The sequence below is a fragment of the Xenopus laevis genome, chromosome 4L (genome assembly GCF_017654675.1).
Source record: "Xenopus laevis strain J_2021 chromosome 4L, Xenopus_laevis_v10.1, whole genome shotgun sequence".
NCBI classification, from domain to species: domain Eukaryota; kingdom Metazoa; phylum Chordata; class Amphibia; order Anura; family Pipidae; genus Xenopus; species Xenopus laevis.
The window spans coordinates 95,818,665-95,842,793 of record NC_054377.1 but is presented as its reverse complement, the minus strand read 5'-3'; the positions used below and the strand labels follow the sequence as shown (position 1 = coordinate 95,842,793).

Genomic DNA, 24,129 nt, shown 5'->3' with positions numbered 1-24,129 from the left:
TATAATTCACCAGTCATATCCTATAAAATAGTTTAAGGTACTAGATGCATGTGCAAGAGACTTGGGGTCCTATTTAAGATTGCTCAAGCACTCTTTAAAGAAACCTTGTGTGAATTTCCTAACTCCCTGGGTTTCGAGCCAAAAACCTCTTCAATTTTACCTGAACTGCCATTTGGAATTAAGAAACTTTGGCAGCTTGCCATATCGGTGCACCACATATCACTGAAACCATGTCTAAATGCTACTTACAGAGACAAGTAGACCCCTTAGTAAGTTCTTCACCTTTCTATTGCAAGACTGTTTTGATCCAGTTAAGAGTTTTAGCATACAACAATTCTGGATTGAATTACTTGTGTATATGATATTGACCTTCCTGGAATTGCTACATGCACGGTCACCTGCACTTTGTCTATTGGGAAATCCAATGATAGGCAGTGTCTTCTAAAACTTCTTTGCTATGCTAAAACAGCAGTTCTGATGACCTGGATGGCTGTAGAGCCTCCATTACTGGGTTTTGGAACAAAACTGATCAACGAAACCCTTTCCAGTCAAAAATTGACCTACACGGCCAAGCGGTTTGGGACAATATGGCTAACTGACACTCAAGCTAGAGACCCATCCTTAGGAAAATGTAGGACTACCTGTATTAAAATATTTGAACCGTAGAGACCCTAGAGACACCTGAATGGTTCTGACCAAATAAACAATCCATCTGCTCTTCTTTTCTCAGCTTCTAAATCTTCTCACTCCTACTATCATCTCCTTTGTCTCGTATTTTTTTTTACAATTGTGAAATCTGTATAGAAAAAAAATCCAAATGTCAGAAATGCCTGTTATGTTTGCTTTATATTTGTTTCTTCCATTTTATATCATCCATGGCTTCTTGTGTGTTTTTCTAATTTTTTTTTCTCCAAGGTGCTGCACCTATGCGAAGTAATACAGGCTTTAACCCTCCTGCATATGGTGGAGGTGCCCAGTGGGAACGTGGCGCTAACTTGAAAGATTATTATGCTAAGAGGGAGGAACAGGAGGCTCAGGCTGTAAGTTTATTATACAAACTAAGAAGTATAGAAATATTAGGGTTTTTATTTATAAACACAGGTGTTAAAATCTGTGCAGTTGGCCATAGCAACCAACCATTTTTTTATTTATTAGTTTACTACTCCGTTAAAAAATGAAAGCAAATAAGGGAACTTTAGCAGTTTAGTCCCCTTATATCTAGTGTATGTATATACATGTGTAATGTGGATTTTTTTCTGTTAAATGCAGCTTGCAGTCGATGTTGACCACTACAATATGTTTTGATTACTGATCGTATTTATGTGGGGCACACCATGGAGGAATTATGGCTTTTAATTTTTCTCAAGGCAACAAATATAAACTCTTTTGCGGTAGACGTTGTGATTTTGTAGGAAAATAGTGTCCTATTAGATCAATGGCTTTAAGAATGAAAATCTCTCCAAAGCTTTCAGTTTAAAGGGTAACTGGAACAGAATGTAAGTGTTTGCCCTTTGTTGCATTCTAAATAACCTAGTCACGCTTCCCGGAATATCTAGGAGAGCAAATAGCCATTCTCTTCATATGTCAAACTGAATTCTGCCCTATGGTTCTTCATATATATTTAGAATTTCTCTGTCGTCTCAAGGGGAACACCAGTACATATGGGGTTAAGCTCCAACCTCTAGGAGGCAGGACACTTAGAATAATGAAAAAGGGGTGTGCCAGGATAGTGGCTTAACCCAACACCAAACCATCCAGTTTTAAGTGTCCTGCTTCCAAGGAGGATAGACTATCTTCAGCGGAAGAAATTTGTCCGATTACTAACATGGGGTGGTACCAGAATCAGGGCTACCTGTATTTGTTGGGGTACACCTCCTCCGCGGGACCCCCCCACCAGAGTCATTCCCTGGCCATTAAACGGTTATACCGACTATTCATGCATGCCTGCATTCCTGAGGGGAGAGCAGAGGGCCTGACCGGTGCGGCAAGATTGTGAGTATACTCCCTGCCAAAGGGACACGCTCTGTATTATTTCACTGGTTGCTCTCCCCTTCAGGTACCACTCTGCAGTTCCCCATGTCCCTGTCCTTCCTGCTGCAGCACATTACCTGAATTAGACTCCCTATTAGATGCACAAGTTCCCCTTCATGAACTCTCCTATTGCGTGCCCTACTAACGGCCCTGATATTCGCTCCAAGAAGTCCTTAACATCGCTCCCCTTTAAAGGCCAAAGACTCTTTGGTGAAGAACTTGAAAAGATCATTTCTCAGGCCATGGGGGGAGGAGCACATTTCTACTCTAGCCCAAAAACAAGTCTTTTACACCATCCCGGCAAGGCAAATTTTTTTCCAAGGTCAGACTGATCGATTCTCCAGACGCTACAGTCCTCCACAACGTTCCAATTTTCGTGCAAAACCGGCAGACAAGGGACGTCCAACATGGAAAACCAACAAATTCCATACTTTGCGATTGGTTCTGGACGCCATCAGGTTGATCTGGGGATGGCTCCAATGACTGACCAGCTCTGCGAAGGCTTCTGGGTGAAGCTCCCATTCTCCTGGATCCAGTAAATTTCGGCTGAGGACGTCTGCCTTGGTGTTGTCTACTCCCAGAATGTGAATGGCGGACAACCTTACAGAACTGGACATCCGCCCAATTTAGTATTAACTGGACCTCCTTCGCTAGTGCTACTTTGCTGCATGTTCCGCCTTGTCTGTTGATATATGCAACTGTAGTGGAATTGTCGCTTTGCACCCAAACCAGGTTGATTGAAGGTGGTGCGACCAGTGGTTGAGTGACAGTCTGACAGCTCGGAGTTCTAGAAAATTGATTGGAAGTTTGGAGTCCCCGGGAGACCGTAGACCTTGTGCGGATAGGTTGTTTCATGTTGCGCCCCACCCCAGAAAGCTGGCGTCGGCCGTCATCACAGTCCAACCTGGTGTTGCCCAGGATTGCCCCTAAGACAGGTTGCTCGGCCTGAGCCACCAATGGAGGGACTACCGTGTCGAGGATAGGTATCCTCTGTGATAAGGGTCCTCCCTTCCACATGGCCAGAACATTGGATTGGAGAGGACGTAGATGTAGTTGTGCAAAGGGTACCGCCTCTATGGAGGAAACCATCAGTTCTAGAACCTTCATTGCTAGGTGGGTGTATAATGTGGGTCTTTGAGTCTGAAATAGTATATACACCTGACTTCTTATTCTCTCCTGTTTGTCCAGAGGAAGGCTCACCCGCTGCACAAGGTGGTGACTGGGGGATTAGGTTGGACTTGTTCCAATTGATGGTCCAGCCAAAGTCTTGAAGGAGACTACCTTCTGGAGATCCAGTTTGCTCCTCTCATTCGTTCTGGCCTTCAGTAGAAAGTTGTCCAGGTAGGGGCGTCACTGAAATGCTACGAATTGGTAAAGACTATTCTTGAAGGCAAACCTCAAGAACTGATGATGGGGTGGCCAGATTGGTACGTGCAGGTAAGCATCCTTGATGCCCAGAGACATCATCCATTGGTTCGGTTCCATCACCCCTATTATTACGATTGTAGGGTCCCCATTTTGAATTGGACCGATGGAATGTACTTTGTTGAGGAAGTCTCTGAGGAAGGCACTGGAATGATCACTCCACTCTGTTCCATTTTGTTGACAGCCTAGAAAGGCTAGTGCCTTGGTTGCACTGGTAGGGAGTCTGGACATGAGGAATTTTCTGGGGGGGGGTAGGACGAGGTCTAGGTGGTAGCCTTCTGAGATGATCTCGTTTACCCAGGCATCTGACGAGTCTCGGTTCCAAACCTCCCGGAATTGCAGCAGCCTGCCCCCCCTGTCTACCTCATCCCCAGATCAACCTGATGGCGTCCAGAACCAATCGCAAAGTAACAGCCTTCTTTGTCCGGCTCTCGGGATCCACTAGAAGTGGGAGTGGATGCCATGACTCAGTCCTGGCACTTCGATCTAGCATGTGTCTTCCCTCTGTTTCCCATGCTCACCCGAGTACTGAAAAAAATCAGACAATCTCGCATCACGGTTATCGTGATAGCCCCCTTTTGGCCCAGAAGAATATGGTTCTCGGATCTCCAAGGGATGTCCATAGCACAGCCCCTTCGACTAAACCTCGGGAGCAACTTGCTCAGTCAGGGCCCCATAGCCCACCGCAATCCGGGCCTCTTCGTTTTAATGGAATGGTTGTTGAAGCAACCATCTGGAGAAATAAGGGAATAGCGGAGGACGTCATCACCACGATGCTTAAATCTCACAAGTCTACCTCATCCAAGGCCTACCACAGAGTCTGGCGCAGTTATTGGAATTGGTGCAGAGAGACTTCCTTACCTTCAGCGGAATCTTCCTTCATGGAGTGCAATATACCACGGGTTTTATCCTTTCTCCGACGAGGTTTGCAGTTGGGACTTAAACTTAGCTCTGTGAAGGTACAGGTCTCCGCACTCTCAGTCCTGCTACAGTCGCATCTTGCCCTGGACTACCCCATCCGTACTTCTTTACAGAGAGTAGCCCACGTCTCTACTCCATTTCGGCCACCGACGCCAAGTTGGCATCTCAACATAGTTTTGGAGGCTCTTCTGGACCCCCTATTTGAGCTCTTAGCGACTATCTCAGATGACTGGTTCACCTGGAAGGTAGTGTTCCTGGTAGAAATTTCATCGGCCAGACGGGTGTCCGATCAGTGCCTTATCATGTGATCCAGCATTTCTCGTTTTCCATAAGGACAAGGCAGTGCTATGTACTATACCCTCATTTCTGCCAAAGGTGGTATCGTCCTTTCATATCAACCAAGAGATTGTAGTACCATCTCTATGTCCGGACCCCAAAAATAAGGAGCGAAGACTTCACAATCTGGATATCATCAGAGCTCTGCGTTGGTATCTGGAACGATCCAAATCCTTCAGGCGATGTTGATCAATGTTCGTATTACCCACATGATCTCGACGAGGTATGGCGGCTTCCAAGACTTCCATTGCACGATGGTTGAGGGAGACCATCAAGAAGGCCTTCTTATCCAAAGCAAGATCATCTCCAAGCTCATTCCACGAGGTCAGTGGGAGCCTCCTGGGCATGGCGCAATGCGGCCTCTTTGGATCAAATCTGCAGAGCAGCTACCTGGTCCTCTCTACACATTCACAAAATTCTACAGTCTAGACACGTTCTCCTCTGCAGAGGCCTCCTTTGGCCGTAAGGTATTGCACTCAGTGTTGCATGGTTTGGTTTGGTGTCGGGTTAAGCCACTATCCTGGCACGCCCCTTTTTCATTATTCTAAGTGTCCTGCCTTCTAGAGGGTGGAGCTTAAGCCTATCTGTTCCTGTGTCCCCCTTATTGACTACAGAGAAACAGATTTAATGGTGAGTATCAAAAAATCCTGTTTTCTCTTCGTTAACCTTTCTTTGTTATTTAAAACATGAAACCAAATAAAAGCTCCCGCCTCCTATTTGTGCAGACTCTAGAGTCAGAAGAAGTCGATTTGAATGCTGGTTTGCATGGAAATTGGACCCTTGAAAATGCGAAGGCACGTCTTAATCAGTTCTTCCAGAAAGAGAAGACACAAGGGGAATACAAGTATTCACAAGTTGGACCTGACCACAACAGGTTGGTGTGTGTGGCTTGACTAGTTTTAGTAGTTTGTTTTCTAGTTGCAATAGCAAGAGGCTGATAGAGTATAGAAATATTTTCCATTATGTTACTCCATTCCTAATAGTGGGGTAGACATATTTATTTTATTTATATAGTCAGAAGCAAATTGTGTTTTACCAATCGAGTATGTTATATATATATATATATATATATATATGTATGTATGTATGTATGTATGTATATATATATGTGTATATATATATATATATATATATATATGTATTTCTCTTGCCTAGATTGGGGGACACAGGCACCATGGGGATAAGGATCCTGTTGCTGGAGGATGGACACTAAACAGTTAACGAAGCTCCTCCTCCGGCAATGGGCTTTATCCCCTGCCTACTTCCTGTAACCCTCAGTTTTTCTTTAGTGTCCTCAGAAGGAGGACGGATACTCTGGCAGGGAGCAGTGGTATAGAGGCATTCATGTACCATGCCAGTTATGGGGGTCAGGGTTACCTTTTCCAGAACCCCCCCAGCCGAGATCATCCTATTTTTATGGTTGATTTTAGTTTATTTGTGCCCCTTAGAGCCTTTCCGCTCCACGGAGGTCTGCAGGCTGAGGCTCCCCTCATTACCCTGTGACTACTGGATCCCGCTCTTCGGAGGCCGCCCCAGTAGTCTGTCCAGGGTCAAGGCACCAGCATTGGGCACTATTCGGCTGGCGTGGAGGGGTAAGTAGCTTGTCTCTTCCCCTTTTCCCCCCCTATGTAATTCCCTAGGCAGCTAGTGAAGCAGTGATAGGGTCACCTGGTAGGCGCAGCTAGGAGAGAGTTAGCGTTTCTCTGCCGGCTGTGTCGGAACTGGGTTGAGAGCCGCCATGCGGTTCTTCCGTGCGGCCGGCTCATCTTAGTTGAGAGCCGCCATGCGGCTCTTCCGTGCGGCCGGCTCAGATCAGTTGAGAGCTGTCATGCGGCGCGGCCGCCATGCGGCTCTTCCGGTGCGCCCGCCATGCGGCGCGCCCGCCATGCGGCGCGCCCGCCATGCGGCTCTTCCAGTGCGGCCGCCATCTTAGTGAGGGCCGGGTACTAGGAAGAGGCGCGCGTCCGCCATCTTTCTTGAGGGCTTCACATGCGGAAGCCTCTTCCGGTTCCGCCGACGTCATCGGCGGCCATCTTGCGCGCCTGTTACACGCGCCACTCGAGTCGGAGCCCGTCTACTGCCTCTGTGTGAGAGACTGCGGCTGGTTTCTAACCGTTCTAACTGTAAGTTTTTACTTACAATACTTCCTTAACGCTCTTAGTTAGTGAGAAACTTATTCTGTTCCCTTTCTTTACTGCAGATATCGTCAAGACTGCTTGAAAGAGGGCCTCTTATTCCCTGCCTACTTCTAGGGTCATAGTCAGTCAGGGAACCCTCCTTAGACATGGCTGACAAGGTGGATACTAGATCCTCTCTTAGGCACAAACAGGCAGTTTCCTTTTTTGCATGCACTGGGTGTAAGACCAAATTTTCAGGCGCTTCTGCTGAATCGTTGTGTGTATCTTGCCAGGAGGGTTCTACCCCTGCTATTTCCCAACCTAATGCCACCCTACCATCCGGCTCAGCGGCAGCTTCGGCTAGCCAGGGTAGCTCGGATTCTGAACTGGTGCGAGCGCTAACCTTATCGCTGGCAGGACTTCAGAACCTCGCCAGGATACCAGAGACCTTAGACAAGGTACTAGAACACCTATCTGGGCAGCCACCCAGGATAGGAGCGCAGGCCCAGGCTGCCACTTCCAAGCGACAGCTTCCTTCTCCACCAGACTCCCCTGAGGAGCAGGAAGAATTTTCAGAAGAGGGCCAGATTCTTTCAGGGGATGATTCTGATCAGGAAGAGGATTCCCCTCGTTCCCATAAGGAGGTAGAAAACCTGATCCAGTCTGTTCTTCAGACTTTAAATATTGAGGACTCGGTGACTAGTGCTGAACCAGGCAAGAATATCTTCAAAAGACAGAAGAAGTCTAATACAGTCTTTCCAGCCTATGAACAGCTAGAAGACATTATTAAGGCACAATGGAAGACGCCAGATCGTAAGGTTCAACTCTCCAGGCGTTTCACTCAGTCTTACCCTTTTCCACAGGAGTGTATTGACCTCTGGTCCTCTCCTCCTACTGTAGACCCTCCTGTGTCTCGGCTGTCCAAGACCACAACCATTCCTGTGGCGGATGCAGCATCCTTTAAGGACCCCATTGATAGACGTCTAGAGGGCTTCTGCAAAGCCATCTTCTCAGCAGCGGGTGCAGCTCTACAACCCATCTTCGCAACTGCATGGGTGTCCCGAGCAATGGAGGTCTGGGTCGAGCAAGTAGCACAGCTCATTGGCTCGGAGGACCCATCTACTGATCAGATCCTGTCCCAGATCGCTGACGCAAATGCCTACATCTGTGAGGCAGCACTAGATGCCGCAAAACTAATTGCTAGAGCCTCAGCTCAGTCCATTGCAGCTAGGCGTTTTCTATGGTTGAAGACATGGTCCGCAGATATTACATCAAAGAGATCGCTAGTCAGTCTTTCCTTCGGTGGAAAACAGCTCTTCGGGGCAGAACTTGATAAAATAATATCTCAGGCTACTGGGGGTAAGAGCACCCTTCTTCCACAGAACTGACCCAAGCGTCCCACTTTCAAGAGGAGGCCATTTCTCCGGCCCTTTCGTCAAGGACAGGGGCAGAGACAGAGGTCACAGACAGATAAACATCAGTCGGCGGGTCGTTCCAGGTTTCAGTCCAAGCAAAGCTCCAGCTGGTCTGCAACTCGACATGCCAACAAGCCCTCTCAAGACAAGTCTTCCTCCGCATGAGGGGGTGCCCACCCCCGAGGGCATCCTCTTAGGCGGCCGCCTAAGACACTTTCGGGAGGTGTGGGAACAGCAAGTACAGGATCCCTGGGTACAAAGGATAGTAGCCCAGGGTTATCTCATAGACTTTGTTCAGATTCCCCCACCACGATTCTTCGTTTCCCGCCTGCCACCAAAGGAACCCAAGCGCTCTGCATATCGATCTGTCGTTCACGACCTGGCAATTTCGGGGGTCATACAACACGTTCCTCCCCGCGACAGAGGTCGAGGCTTCTATTCCAACCTTTTTATTGTACCCAAAAAAGACGGTTCTTATCGTCCAGTACTGGATCTCAAGAGGGTGAACAGATACGTCCGCAAACAACATTTCAAGATGGAGTCAGTGCAATCCGTTCTTCTGTCCTTAGACAAAGGGGAGTTCATGGCCGTACTCGACATCAAGGACGCATACCTACACATACCTATTCATCCCAACCATTACAGATTCCTTCGTTTCTTTGCCGCAGGAGAACATTGGCAATTTGTGGCTCTCCCCTTCGGTCTCTCCTCCGCTCCGCGAGTCTTCACAAAGGTGATGGCTGCAGCCCTGACAGAACTGAGACTCCAGGGAGTGGGGGTCATTCCATATTTAGACGATCTTCTCATCAAGACCCCGTCTCTGTCCCAGACCTCAATCCACCTTCAAAAGGTGATGACGACTCTATCCCAGCTGGGTTGGCTTATCAACCATCAGAAGTCAGTATTCACACCCTCACAAAGGACGGAGTACCTTGGTCTAACCTTGGATACATCCAGGGGAAGGGCCTTCCTTCCCCCAGACAAGATAGCTTCCTTCCGCACTCGGCTCTTAGCCATTCAGAGGAACACTTCCATACCGTTACGGATCGCCATGAGAGCCCTGGGAACGATGGTAGCCTCTTTTCCAGCAGTGCCTTATGCTCAGCTCCACACAAGACCGCTGCAGAGATTAATACTGCAGCACCAGAAGAGGGTTCACGGGAACCTGGATCGCAGAATAATGGTGACAGGCCCAGTTCGAGATTCCATGTCATGGTGGCTTCGACCTCTGACACTGCAGTCCGGAAAACTCTTCCCCAACCACACGTGGACTATTGTCACGACAGATGCCAGTCTCCAGGGCTGGGGAGGGGTTCTAGACAACCTCACTGTTCAGGGAAAATGGAGCGCAGAGGAAAGCTCCCTTCCCATCAACATCTTAGAGCTCAGGGCCATACGGCATTCCCTATCCCATTGGACAACCTGCCTGAAGGGTCGGCCGATTCGAGTACAATCAGACAATATGACGGCAGTAGCCTACATCAACCATCAGGGAGGCACAAGAAGCCAGGCTGCCCTAGCAGAGGCTCGAAAGATTCTTCTGTGGGCAGAGGACAACGTACCAGCAATATCGGCGGTACACATTCCAGGTGTGGACAACTGGGCAGCAGACTTCCTCAGTCGCGAGACAGTGGACCAGGGAGAGTGGAGCCTTCATCCCGAGGTGTTTCAGGAGATCGTGGCACGATGGGGTACGCCAGAGGTAGACCTGATGGCCTCTCGCTACAACAACAAACTGCCAGGATACATGGCAAGAAGCAAGGACCCGTTCGCGATAGCAGTGGACGCACTCGTGGCTCCATGGCCATTTCAAAGAGTGTACGTGTTTCCTCCCCTGGCCCTACTTCCGAGGGTCATCAGAAGAATCAAGGAACAAGCAGTAGAAGCAATACTGGTAGCTCCTTTCTGGCCCCGAAGACCCTGGTTCGCAGAACTCATGCTTCTAGCAGCAGAGGCTCCCTTCCATCTCCCAGTCAGAGAGGACCTGTTGTCACAGGGACCGCTGTTCCACCCGAATTCTCCACGGCTGGATTTAACGGCGTGGCTCTTGAAGCCCTCATCCTTTCCAACTCTGGGGTTCCCACGGAGGCCATACCTACATTGATGAAGGCCAGAAAGCCGGTGTCCGCTCGCATCTATCACAGGGTGTGGAAGACATTCATTGCTTGGTGCGAGAACAACTCAGAGAACCCACAGGTCCTGCATGAGGGAAACATATTGCGGTTTCTGCAAGAAGGCTTGAATAAGGGTCTGGCTCTTAGTTCTCTGAAGGTTCAGGTTTCGGCACTATCCATCTTGTTCCAACAGCAGTTGGCATTGCGAACTAACATTAAGACCTTCCTTCAAGGCGCCCTTCGGCAGGCCCCTCCATATCGTCATCCGGTCTCTCCATGGGATCTCAATTTGGTGCTATCTGCTATGCAAGATCCTCCATTTGAACCTCTCCGAGAGATCCCTCTATCTACCCTAACTATAAAGGCGGTGTTTCTGCTAGCAATCACCTCGGCCAGACGGGTGTCGGAACTGGCAGCCTTATCATGTAAGCCTCCCTACACTGTATTCCATGAGGATAAGGTGGTGCTGCGACCAACTCCAGAGTTCCTTCCCAAGGTGGTGTCGGATTTTCATATTAATCAGGATATGGTGGTGCCGTCTTTTTGTCCACATCCCAAGTCGGCAATTGAGAAGAAGCTTCACACACTAGATTTGGTGCGCACCTTGAGGGTTTACCTTTCAGCAACTAAGAGTATCAGGAGAGTGGATAGTCTGTTTATCATTCCAGAGGGTCCTCGAAAGGGCCTCCGCCCTTCTAAGGCTACGATCTCAAGATGGATCAGAACAGCCATCATCAGAGCCTATGCAGCTAAGAGTAGAACTCCGCCTGCCGGAATCCGGGCTCACTCCACCAGATCCCTAAGCACTTCTTGGGCGGTTCGTCACCAAGCTTCCGCTGAGCAGGTTTGCAGGGCGGCAGTGTGGTCCTCCATTCACACTTTCTCCAAATTCTATAAGATACACTCCTTCGCTTCAGCAGAAGCAGGATTTGGGAGAAGGGTACTTCAGGCTGTTGTTTCCTGAGCCCTGGGGATTTAGGTCCCGCCCTCATGGGTAGCTTTGGGACGTCCCCATGGTGCCTGTGTCCCCCAATCTAGGCAAGAGAAAATGGGATTTTTGTACTTACCGTTAAATCCATTTCTCTTGTACTACATTGGGGGACACAGGCCTTCCCTCCCTATCTTTTCAGATGTTTAATCGTTTTGTAGTTATAGTTCAAGTTTAAGGGGGGCGAGGTTTCTCCTCTGTTTGCAAGTTGACTTCTCCGGGTGGTCCTTCCTTCTTCGGTCAAAAAACTGAGGGTTACAGGAAGTAGGCAGGGGATAAAGCCCATTGCCGAAGGAGGAGCTTCGTTAACTGTTTAGTGTCCATCCTCCAGCAACAGGATCCTTATCCCCATGGTGCCTGTGTCCCCCAATGTAGTACAAGAGAAATGGATTTAACGGTAAGTACAAAAATCCCATTGTATGTATGTATGTGTGTGTGTGTGTGTGTATGTATGTATATATGTATATATATATGTATGTATATATGTATGTGTATATATGTGTGTGTATGTATATATATATATATATATATATATATATATATATATATATATATATATATATATATATATATATATATATATATATATATATATATATATATATATATATATATATATATATATATATATATATATATATTGCTCTGTAGCCACGGGGGTGGGGGGAGAAATGTATAAATTACATAGCAGATAAAAGAAACTTCCATTGTATTCAACAGAGCTGATCTGTTATCTATGTAACCTGGGTCTATTCCCCTTTTTCAGCTTTGAATGGCTGCCCCCCAAGGCTACACATCAGCTTATTTATATAAGTATACTATGATAATTGTCAGTAGAATTCTAGTACAATTTCGTGTTTGATCTTGATTTTTTTTTTCTGTCAAAATTGGACATGTCCTGATAAGAGGTTACTTATTAAAGTAGGTGATAAACAAACCAAAGAAATGGGTTTGAACATTTTTACAGTGCTGTGTTTTGACATTGTTCTGTAAAACTTATTGGGTCTGTTAGTAGAGGTCTGCCTTTGACCTCGAGGCTGCCAGCTTATTTACACTTACCATATGATTACATAACAAGATGATAATTTAGACCAAACGCAAAATGTGCTATATTCTCACTGCAATAGCCCTTGCATCTTGCTTGGGTGTTTTTCAAAATTCAAATTTTATTAGCTGTTATATATTTATTTGTGTTTCTCAGCCAGCTGTTGTGGAATAGAGCATTACAGAGAGTATAAAACTTACTCTTAGTAAAGCTCGTATATGCAAAAATTCTATGTGGGAATGCTTATATGTTAACTCTTACAACATGTTTCAAAAAAAGTCTTTCAAAATTTTTACAGTTTGCTGAAATTATTAATGGGTAGAAACTGTGACACCAGGAATCTTATCTTAACACATGGGATGGAGTTTAGGCTGTACTAAGCTATCCCATGTGAAGTCTTGTTACTGACTACTGATCCCTGGTGTCACTCTCTCCAGGTGACCAAAAACGCCGGCTGAGAAACACATTCACGGGCTGTTAGGGCGTGTCCTGCAGGTCAGTGCCTTCTGAGCTTGTTTTAGTTTTATTAAGTAATGTCGTTTTATAAAGTAATGAAACCTTCATTAACAATGGTTCTATGATCTTATCTTGCCTGAGTTGTGTTTAAAGGAGAAGGGATCCTGGTTGATGCAGAAATATTGTGAGCCCAAACTTGAGGCAATGATATTTTTTAAAAAAAGATAATTCCAATCTGTCACTATTTTGCTATTTGTGCTCAAACCCCAGCACTCCCAATGATCTTTAAAGTAAATAGGGATGCTTGGAGCTGTAGTTTACCAGCAAAATGGTGTTGACCCCCCCCCCCCCAGATCTATATATTACCAGTATACTGCTCACCCCCTGAGGAATATATTACCAGTTTAATAGACAATTTAGAAATTTTATAAGGATCATTTTTGGTTAGTGCATTATATTTTAATTCATTTAATACACTTTCATTTGTCGGTGTGACTGTTCCTTTAATCGATCATAACCTGACATTATTGCCTTTACTGGGGAGTGTGGATTCAATAACCATTCCTTCTGCTTCTAGTATTTGGGCTGTGTGCTTTGGATTACAATAAAACATTTTGAATATTATCTAGAACAGGAATGTCAAATTTGGAAATCTTTTCTGTTTTTCAAATGCTTTCTTAACAAATTTTCATAAATGTTTTGGCAGGAGCTTCATTGCAGAAATGACCCTGTATGTTAAACAGCTTGGAAGAAGTAAGTTCCGCAACTGAAAATGGCTTTTTTTTAAAATTGGAAGTTCATTGCTTTTGTACTCTATAAATCTTGTGTTTAATATACAGAAATTATTGCAAGAGAACATGGCTCTAATAAGAAATTGGCAGCGCAATCTTGTGCCCTTTCAATTGTGCGTCAGCTGTATCATTTGAGTGTAATTGAACCGTACTCTGGACTGACAAAGAAAAAGGAAGGAGAGTCTGTAAGTCCCTAATAGATAACCTACCTTTTGATATTTTTTTTTTTTTGTTCCTTAATTATCTTTGAAACATAAGTGTCTTAAATTAAAAGTATGGAAGTAATGTTTATTTATCCAAATAACATAATTGCACTAGGAATGTAGCTATTAAAGTTATACGGTCATGGTAAAACATTTTTTCAAAATGAATCCGTTAATAGTGCTGATCCAGCAGAATTCTGCACTGAAATCCATTTCTCAAAAGAGCAAACAGATTTTTTTTATATTCAATTTTGAAATCTGACATGGGGCTAGACATATTGTCAAATTCCCAGCTGCCCCAAGTCATGTGACTTGTGTTCTGATAAACTTCAATAACTCTTTACTGCTGTACTGCAAATTGGAGTGATATCACCCCCTCCCTTCCCCCAGCAGCCAAATAAAAGAACAATGGGAAGGTAACCAGATAACAGATCCCTAACACAAGATAACAGCTGCCTGGCAGATCTAAGAACAACTCAATTGTAAAAACCCATGTCCCACTGAGACGACTCCAGTTACATTGAGAAGGAAAAACAGCAGCCTACCAGAAAGCATTTCTCTCCTAAAGTTCAGGCACAAGTCACATGACCAGGGGCAGCTGGGAAATTGACAAATTGTCTAGCCCCATGTCAGATTTAAAAATTGAATATAAAAAAATCTGCTTGCTCTTTTGAGAAATGGATTTCAGTGCAGAATTCTACTGGAGTAGCACTATTAACTGGTGCGTTTTGAAAAAAACATGTTTTCCGATGACAGGATCCCTTTAACTCCTGAGACCTGCTGAGACAAAGACAGGTCCTGCTTCGTCTAAAAATGCTGTTCTTACTAATGTAATACTAATGTTTCTATCTGGCAGGTGGAACCTTATCAAGTAAATTTAAACCCCGATATTGTGAAACAATTGCAGAGTACTATTCAGGAACTGGGCATTGAGTTACCATATCCTGTAAGTGTTTTGAAGTGGCTTTTTTATCATTTTTTGGTCGCTTTTTTTTTTATATATATATATATATATATTTGTCTATGTCTTCTCTGTAATAGCCTGAAGATCCTAGCCAACCTGTCTCCCTTAATTTGGGAAAACTGGTACACTTTGAGCCTTCACAGAAGCAGAGCCACTCCGGTGTGGTGCCATGGTCTCCCCCACAGGAAAACTGGAACCCATGGACAAGCAGCAACATTGATGAAGGACCTCTAGCATTTGTAAGTTTTATAGTTTAAAAGAAAAAAAATGGTTGGATATGAATTTGCTTGCCTTTTTATTTTTATTTTTTTTTTGCTTACATATTTTCTTTCTTTTTTAAGGCTACCCAGGAGCAGATCAGCTTAGAATTAAAGAATGAACACATGTATCACATACAAGACCCTAACATTAAGCAGGTCTGTTGATTTAGTTCCTAGAATATGCAAAATCTTTTGAATTATAGGAACCTGGCTAGTGATGTGCGGGCTGACCCAAAGCCTGCGGGTCGGGCATTTTCGGGTCGACTGCTACACAAAGTATGAGGGCTGCGGGCTGAACTTTAGCCTGAATCCATCCTGCCCGCGATCTCCTGTTACCCCACTTTCACCACTCCTTTTTATATACTCACGTGCCAGTGTGCCCCACCCTCTTCCATGACGTTGGGGCAGGCCCAGGTATATAAATGGGAGCACACAGCAGGTTAGGGTCGGGTGCGGATTCTTGGTGGGTCGGGTGCGGGTTTAGTTTTTCTCAACCCACACATCCCTAGACCCCACATCTGGCTCAGACATACTTAGACCCACTATGTAACATGTTACAGTTCTTACGACTACAAAGGAAAAACTTTAATAACTTAAGATATAGCCAAGGGTATTTAAAATGTATTTCTTCAATTACTCCAGATTAAAAGTAAAGTCATTTCCCCCTTGTGAATACATATATTGCCCTGTTTGTTAATTCCTGCTGCATTTGTTAAAATAAAAGCTTTTGCTGGAACTTTGTCTTTATTTTTCAGGTCTTGATTGATAGAGAGTCTCTTCCAGTTAAAAAATTTGAAGAGGAGATTATGCATGCTGTGCATAACAGCCCTGTTGTAATCATCCGTGGAGCAACAGGCTGTGGCAAAACAACACAAGTCCCACAATACATTCTGGATGAATATATCCGCAATGACCGTGCAGCACAGTGTAACATTGTGGTTACACAGGTATAGTTTTAGCAATTCATTCCATGTAACTTGATAAATGGTTAAATGGTTAAGCAGCAGGTAGTGAGGCATTTTGTTCCCTGTTCTTTAGCCTAGAAGAATCAGTGCAGTATCCGTTGCAGAACGTGTGGCTTTTGAGAGAGGTGAAGAGATTGGAAAAAGCTGTGGTTACAGTGTGCGTTTTGAATCTGTGCTTCCCCGTCCTCATGCCAGTATGCTTTTTTGCACTGTTGGTACGTACTGTATTACTAGAACTGTTTTCCCCTCTATATTTTGTTTATTTTTCTATTGACCAAATTATTAATCTTTTCAGGAGTCCTTTTGAGGAAACTGGAGTCTGGGATAAGAGGAATTAGCCATGTGATTGTAGATGAAATTCATGAGCGTGATATTAATGTAAGTTACTCATTGAAATCTACTGAAAGGTTTCTTGGGTATAGCCATCTGTAGCATACTAATTCATTTTCCCCTTTAATATTTTCAGACATTAGACTGAGTAGCCATAGCATGGCCCGTGCTAAATTCTTTGCATGATAACATGAATTATTAGCATTCATAAATAAGATGTTTTATGGTTGCTAAGTAGATTGACCACTCAAAATCCATAAAAAAAAAAAGAATATTACTGCCTATATTATGGTAAAGAAAGTTTTATAAGTCGAGCTTAAAGATTTATTCACATCAAGATTCATATACTTTTTGGTTTTGCATTATCTTTAAAAACTTCTGCCCCCCCCCCCCAGTTAAATTTAGCGATGTCTTTGAACCTCCCCTGAAATCATCTATCAAATCGTTCTTGTAAAGATTGAAAAAAAAAAAATAGTTGTTGTTCATCCCACTAGTTAATGTTTAGCCAATGGCCAGTATGTGGGCTTCCATAACTTGCATTTTAGACCATATTATTATAATTTCTTGACAATATAAACACAAATGCATGGTTTGTGTTTTATCTTTTAGACTGATTTTCTTCTGGTGGTACTTCGTGATGTGATTCAGGCTTTCCCAGAAATTCGGGTTATTCTCATGTCTGCTACTATTGACACAAGCATGTTTTGCGAATATTTCTTTAACTGCCCAATAATTGAGGTTTTTGGCCGGACATTTCCTGTACAAGGTAATCCATTTTCTTTCTCTTTACCTTTACATGTTGCATTCAAAATACAGGATACAGGTATTGGTCGGAACCTGCTGACATGTTTCCCTACTTCCTTTTTTTTTTATCAGGGTCATGTTGGTATCATTTTTAAAGGACCAGTAACATCAAAAAAGAAATATTTAAAAATTCGTTTGTGCACAATGAAAAATAAACACCAAGACAAATGAAACTTTTAAAAAGCAAAGCCTTTATTAAGAAATAACTTACAGAAAATCCACTTCCTGTCCTCTTCAGAAACGCCGAAAAGGCGACCATCCACACTGCATCGATCGATTTCTCCTCCCTGGCTCCTCACTGACAGGCATCCTCCTCCCGGCGTCCAGCAGCAGCTGTGTATCAGGCTCTTCACTCCTTTCCCGTGGATCGGCTTCCCTGCTCCGCTCACCTCCCTCTCTGTCTTCCCTCCTCCCCTGCTCCACTACTCTGAGAGGAACATGCGGCGCCTGATTTCAACCCAGGCAGAACAGAAAGGCGCACGTTACAGGCAGTGTCACAGGCTCTCCTCTTCACCGTTCATCGGCAGCGATAGGGTTAATCCCAGGCCAGTTCCCACGTGGGAGGGGAGGGCTTAGGCAAGGATCGCTCACTGCTCAGTGAAGGAGAGCCTGTTACGTGCGCCTTTCCTGGATTGTAATCAGGCGCCGCATGTCTCTCTCAGAGTAGTGGAGCAGGGGAGGAGGGAAGACAGAGAGGGAGGTGAGCGGAGCAGGGAAGCCGATCCACGGGAAAGGAGTGAAGAGCCTGATACACAGCTGCTGCTGGACGCCGGGAGGAGGATGCCTGTCAGTGAGGAGCCAGGGAGGAGAAATCGATCGATGCAGTGTGGATGGTCGCCTTTTCGCCGTTTCTGAAGAGGACAGGAAGTGGATTTTCTGTAAGTTATTTCTTAATAAAGGCTTTGCTTTTTAAAAGTTTAATTTGTCTTGGTGTTTATTTTTCATTGTGCACAAACGAATTTTTAAATTTTTTTTTTTTGATGTTACTGGTCCTTTAAATGAGAGTTCAGAGTTTAAGGCATATATCCCTAAAAGATAGACACTTTAACATTCTGTAAATTCTATACAGAATTCGGACACTGAAGTCCAGTCAAACAGTGCATATTTTTTAAAACTGGATGAATATTTGTTTTCATAGATGAGCAAAGTTGTAGTGAAGGGCAAGTGTTTCAGAAGAATGCATACATTTTGGGTTAGGGCAAAGGAAAGAAGAATTGTACTGTTCTATGCTTTAGAGCATCATTTATTGCTGTTTAACCTTTTGATATGTTAAAAATGTCGCTGTAAAGAGACTGTATAAATGAGACACAATTCACAAAGCAAAGATATCAAAGGAAATGGATACAAAATCCAACAACTGCATTAAGTCTGACCGTAATATTTTTTTGCAGAATACTATCTAGAAGACTGCATACAGATGACCCAGTTCATACCACCTCCAAGGGATAAGAAGAAAAAGGATAAGGATGAGGAGGGTGGAGATGATGAAGAAGTGAGTGTTTGTGAACAGCTATTTAGAACTTTGTTTCCTGCTTTACTTCTTCTCACTTGGTGAGGGTAAAGGGTAAGCAGAGCTTGCCACAGCCCCTCATAGGAAAATTCCATTGCTCTCTGTTAATTTATATGGGATTTTTAGGGGCATATTAACCAGTGGGTGAAACTGAGAATTCACCTTTTGATAAAAAAAAGTCTCTTAAAAATACCATAACAATTTAATAAGAGTAGTGGCATACTTTATTTCACCTTTTGATAAATATGCCCCATGGTCTACATAACTTTTTGCATCCAAGGGTAATTAGGACATGTGTTCTCAACAGCATGTTTCTTTTCTGACTGTTTTCAAGCAATGTTTATACAGATACAAGGAACAACCTGGAGTTGAAAACCTTTGTTTGAATGTAATGTCTTTTTACTACAATGGTACTTGATGAACTCTTGTATGTGTCCTTTAGACAAACTGTAACCTTGTGTGTGGGGATGATTATGGTCCTGAAACTCGGCGTTCGATGTCTCAACTCAGTGAAAAGGAGACTCCCTTGGAACTCATTGAAGCTCTGCTAAAATATATTGAAACCTTGAATGTCCCTGGGGCTGTACTTGTCTTTTTGCCAGGCTGGAATCTTATCTATGCCATGCAGAAACATTTGGAGATGAACCCACACTTTGGTAATTAATCAGTAGTTCTTTCTATAATGTGGTTTCACAGTTCTTTACGTTATAGCTTAATAAACCAGGGATATTTGCAATTTTTTGGCCAAACCATATACTAGCAGGTCTAATTTCTACATATGAGAGTTCTCTCAAACTGCTGAAATTCTTTTTAATTCTGCCACTTGCTGCTTCAGTAACACAATTGGGTACATGCGGTGTTTGCTTTACTACAATGACAGTATACAATTTTTTTTTTATTTTTTTTTTGTTTACAGGAAGCCACAGTTACTGCATCCTACCCCTGCATTCACAGATCCCCCGAGACGAACAGCGGAAAGTGTTTGACCCAGTACCTGATGGGATCATCAAGGTAAGATGTATGAATGAATGTGTGCTTTACCACACATATATATGAACTGGTTTAGTTATTTGTGGCTTTCTATTTTACTCGCTGAATCTGTTCCTTTATCTTTTTTTTTTTTTTTTTTTTTTTTTTTTCCATCCTTGATACAGGTTATATTGTCAACTAATATTGCGGAGACCAGCATTACAATAAATGATGTCGTATACGTCATAGACTCTTGCAAGTAAGTTGAGTTTGTATCAGAAACATAATTATGTAAGTGGAATAGATAAAGCATGTAAAAAATAAATTTCTCTGTCGTCTTAGGGGGACACAGGGAACCATGGGGTTAAGCTCCATCCTCCAGGAGGCAGGACACTTGAATAATTAAATAAGGGGCGTGCCCATCAGGCTTTACCCCATACACTGTACATTCCTCTTCAGTTTTTTAAGTGTCCTGCTCCCGGGAGGATGGACCGTCGCATGTCTCTACGTTCAGTCTTGAGCTGATACCCGGGGTGAGGCCGGAAAAGCAGGGTTACCTGTTTTCATAGAGGCAGCCCCCTACGAGGAGCAACACACCGGGGTCAACAATAGCATTAGCTAAGACCACCTAGACGTTGCCTGCCTGAATGTCTCAGAGCAGAGGGTCTGGCCGGTGTGGGGGGGTAAGTGGCACAATGTCTGCACTGTAGCAGGTCTGTCTACCGTAAGAGTTCTTAGGAACTACCCCTCTCCCCCCCCCCGCCTCTCTTTACCCTAGTCCTCCCTCCTGTGTATTAGCTCTCCCTGCCTGGCTATCATTGGGCCTGCATTGGCTCCTACCTGGTCCGTTTTTTGTTCCCTGCAAAATGGGGCAGCTCCTAGGATGTGTGCTGTCGCAGGCGCATTGAGGCAGGCTGCTGGAAGGGGGGATGCCGGTGCAGGCTGCGACGCTGCTGGCAGCCATCTCCGTGTTGCGCAGGAAGTGGAACGCATTGCGTTCCATCTCCAGTCTGTTCGGCGGCCATCTTGGTTTGGTGCGAACCAGAGCGCATGTGTGCATGCGCGCGCACTGGAACGCATATGCGTTCCAGCGGCCATTTTGAGTCACGGAAAGCCATAGCAGCAGCACAGAGCAGCTGAGAGAGAGAGAGACAGAAGCGACTTCAGCTTAAAGTCTCATAGGTGTTATCAGGCAGTACCCAATACACTCTACCTTTCCTTATGGCAGAAGGTAAGTCAGTGGGACTGTTCGCGAGGGCTGGACGGAAGGGGTCCTTAACAGCACAGGTGACTTACCTAGCTTGTTCTGTATGCCAACAAAAAATTCCAGGGGGACAGGGGGAGCCGCTGTGCAGGTCCTGCAACAAGGGGCAGGGGGAAACCACTGCTTCAGGGGGGCTTCCAGCAGAAGCAACTGGGGTAACAGCTATGTCCCAGGAAGACTTAGGATCGGCAGCAGAGCCTCCTGCGCCCCTATGGGCAGTACAGCTCTCACAGTCATTGGCAGCGCTACAAGGTTTACCTGCTATTGCGGAGAATCTAGGCAAAACACTAGTGAGGCTAAACCACAGGACTAGTGGCAAACGTAGACGAATGGAGGATGCTAGTGTGGATGTTCGGAATCCTAATGCGTCTGACGACTCATATCCTGAGCTGCTTTCATCTCAGTCAGAGGGGGAAATTGAGTCCCCTGGGTCTGTCTCTGCTGATGAGGAAGAGATTCAGGATGAAGGAAAGGATCGTGACAGTCTACATGACATAGACGGCATAATCAAAGGGGTTCTTGAGGTGCTTAATATTTCTCAGAAGCCTAAACACACTGCAGAAGCGTCAAACTTATTCAAGAGACAACACAAATCTTCTGTTTGCTTTCCGGAGAATGACCAACTCCAAAGTTTGATTCAGAACGAGTGGGACTCACCTGAACACAAATTTCAGACGAATAAAAAGTTTAATAAACTATATCCATTTCCTAAAGAACTAGTGAATGTTTGGTCTAACCCACCAGTAGTTGATGCTCCTGTGTCTAGACTTTCAAAGTCCACCACACTGCCAGTCACCGATGCAGCAGCTTTTAAAGATTCCTCAGACAGACGGCTGGAGGGGTTTTTATGTGCAATTTACTCATCTGCAGGTTCGACGCTGCGTCCATGTCTGGCGTCAGCATGGGTGTTCAGGCATGGTCAGAAGCTCTGGTTAAAGACATTCAGAGTGGTACCTCGTGACAGGAGCTGTTAGAATCGGCACAGGCTATTTCTGAGGCATCTAGCTATCTTTGTGATGCCACTCTGGACACTTCACAAGTCACGGCCCGGACGTCGGCCTTGTCCGTTGCGGCACGCAGAACTTTATGGCTCAAGAATTGGTCGGCGGATGTCAGCTCCAAGAAGTCGCTGACTTCGCTTCCCTTTAAGAGGCAAAGACTGTTCGGGGAGGAGTTAGAGAAAATTATCTCCCAAGCGACGGGGGGTAAGAGTACCTTCCTACCGCAGGCCAGAAGTAGAGCAACCACCTCAAATAGAAGGGGAAAAATTTTTCGTGGCCAAAGTGGCAGATTTAATAGACGAAGCAACTCCCCACAGCGATCTCACTTTCGGTCAAAGACGGGAGACAAAAGTCGGTCCACATGGAAGACCAACAGGCCACACATCAAACCCACAGGAGAGAAGCCCGCCTCAGCCTGACGGGGCACTCCCTCCGGAATCGTTGGAAAAAATAGGGGGCAAGTTACTTCGATTCCGGGAGGAATGGATACATCATTCTTCGGATGTATGGGTAAAAGAAATTGTTACAGAAGGATATCACCTAGATTTCAAAACCATGCCCCCCAAAAGATTTTTCATGTCCAGGGTTCCTCACAGTCCGCAGAAGGCACTAGCTTTCCTAGAATGTATAGAAAGACTGGAGCGGTCCGGAGTAATCAGACCAGTACCACCTACGGAGAGATTCTCAGGTTTCTACTCAAACCTTTTTACAGTGCCAAAGAGGGATGGATCGGTCAGACCAGTGCTCGATCTCAAGGGTCTCAACAAATTCATCCGATCGGTAAAGTTCAAGATGGAAACATTGAGATCAGTCATTCGGGGGATGGAACAGGGGCAACTGTTGATGTCCCTGGATATAAAGGATGCATACCTTCATGTCCCGATATGGCCGCCCCATCATCGTTATTTACGTTTTGCCTTCAAGAACAAGCACTTCCAATTTGTGGCACTTCCGTTCGGTCTGTCGTCCGCCCCCAGAGTCTTTACAAAGTTGATGGCAGCAACAGCGGCCACTTTAAGGCTACAGGGGATTTCAGTGACACCTTATCTGGACGATCTCCTTCTAAAAGCCAGTTCAGTGATGAGGGCCAAAGAGGACCTGAACAAGGCGGTGCGATTACTCCAGAGCTTCGGATGGACTGTCAACTGGTCCAAGTCCAACACGGAGCCCAGTCACAGAATGATGTTTCTAGGCCTGGAGTTCGACACGATAGAGCAAACTGTGAGCTTACCCACAGACAAGCAGACCAGAATCAAGATCAAGATCAAGTCCGCTACTTAATCACCCGTCAAACCACGACGATACACAAAGCAATGCAAGTGTTGGGAACAATGGTCTCAGCCATAGAAGCAGTTCCATTTGCACAAATACACCTGCGACCTCTTCAAGCCAGTATCCTAGCAACATGGAAAGGGGGATCTCTTTCTCGACTCCTGTCGCAGCAGACAAGGACGGCACTTCAATGGTGGTTGAGCCCTGAGAACCTAGCCAGGGGTCAATCATGGGCAATTCCGGAATGGGTGGTGATATCCACGGATGCCAGCCTCCAGGGATGGGGGGCGACATGGGACAAGCAGTCAGCACAAGGTCGATGGTCTCCGGAGGAAGCCAGACTACCTATAAACATTCTGGAACTGAGAGCAGGGAAGCTGGCCCTAATTCAATGGAAATTCAATGGATAAGGCCGTTCTCCGCACGATTCCTGAATTTCTACCCAAGGTAGTATCGGCGTTTCATGTAAACCAAGAAATTGTTCTTCCGTCTCTATGCCCAGACCCTAAGAATGATAAGGAACGTAGAATCCATAATCTGGATGTTGTTAGAGCACTAAGATGGTATGTGGAACGATCAAAACCTTTTCGAAAGTCTCAAGCTCTGTTCGTCATCCCATCCGGCCCCCGTCGGGGTCAGGCAGCTTCCAAATCGACTATATCAAGGTGGATTAGAGAATCCATAAAACAAGCATATTCCGCAAAGGGAAGATCACCGCCTGAAGGACTCAGGGCTCACTCCACCAGAGCGGTGGGAGCCTCCTGGGCATGGCGAAACTCTGCTTCCTTGGAACAGATCTGTAGGGCGGCTACCTGGTCCTCCGCTCACACATTCTCAAAATTTTACAAAGTCGATACATTTTCTTCCGCTGAGGCTGCCCTCGGACGTAAGGTGTTGCAGTCAGTGATTTCCTAACTCTGCAACCACGTACTTTACTGTTAGCTCATT

At 45.2% G+C, this 24,129-nt stretch overlaps 1 protein-coding gene across 2 annotated transcripts in view; it reads left to right on the top strand.

Annotated features, from left to right (window-relative positions):
* dhx9.L (DEAH-box helicase 9 L homeolog) overlaps nt 1-24,129 on the top strand; it is a 38,542-nt gene that overhangs the window by 3,256 nt on the left and 11,157 nt on the right. Inside the window, 15 exon segments of one of the 2 annotated variants that reach the window (NM_001093914.1) lie at nt 916-1,040; nt 5,439-5,587; nt 13,555-13,601; nt 13,688-13,824; nt 14,699-14,788; nt 14,884-15,045; nt 15,148-15,222; nt 15,822-16,013; nt 16,105-16,246; nt 16,327-16,409; nt 16,971-17,127; nt 18,557-18,657; nt 19,118-19,331; nt 19,592-19,686; nt 19,830-19,903. In NM_001093914.1, coding sequence (NP_001087383.1) covers nt 916-1,040; nt 5,439-5,587; nt 13,555-13,601; nt 13,688-13,824; nt 14,699-14,788; nt 14,884-15,045; nt 15,148-15,222; nt 15,822-16,013; nt 16,105-16,246; nt 16,327-16,409; nt 16,971-17,127; nt 18,557-18,657; nt 19,118-19,331; nt 19,592-19,686; nt 19,830-19,903 — 1,843 coding nt within the window. 2 annotated transcript variants of the gene reach the window in all.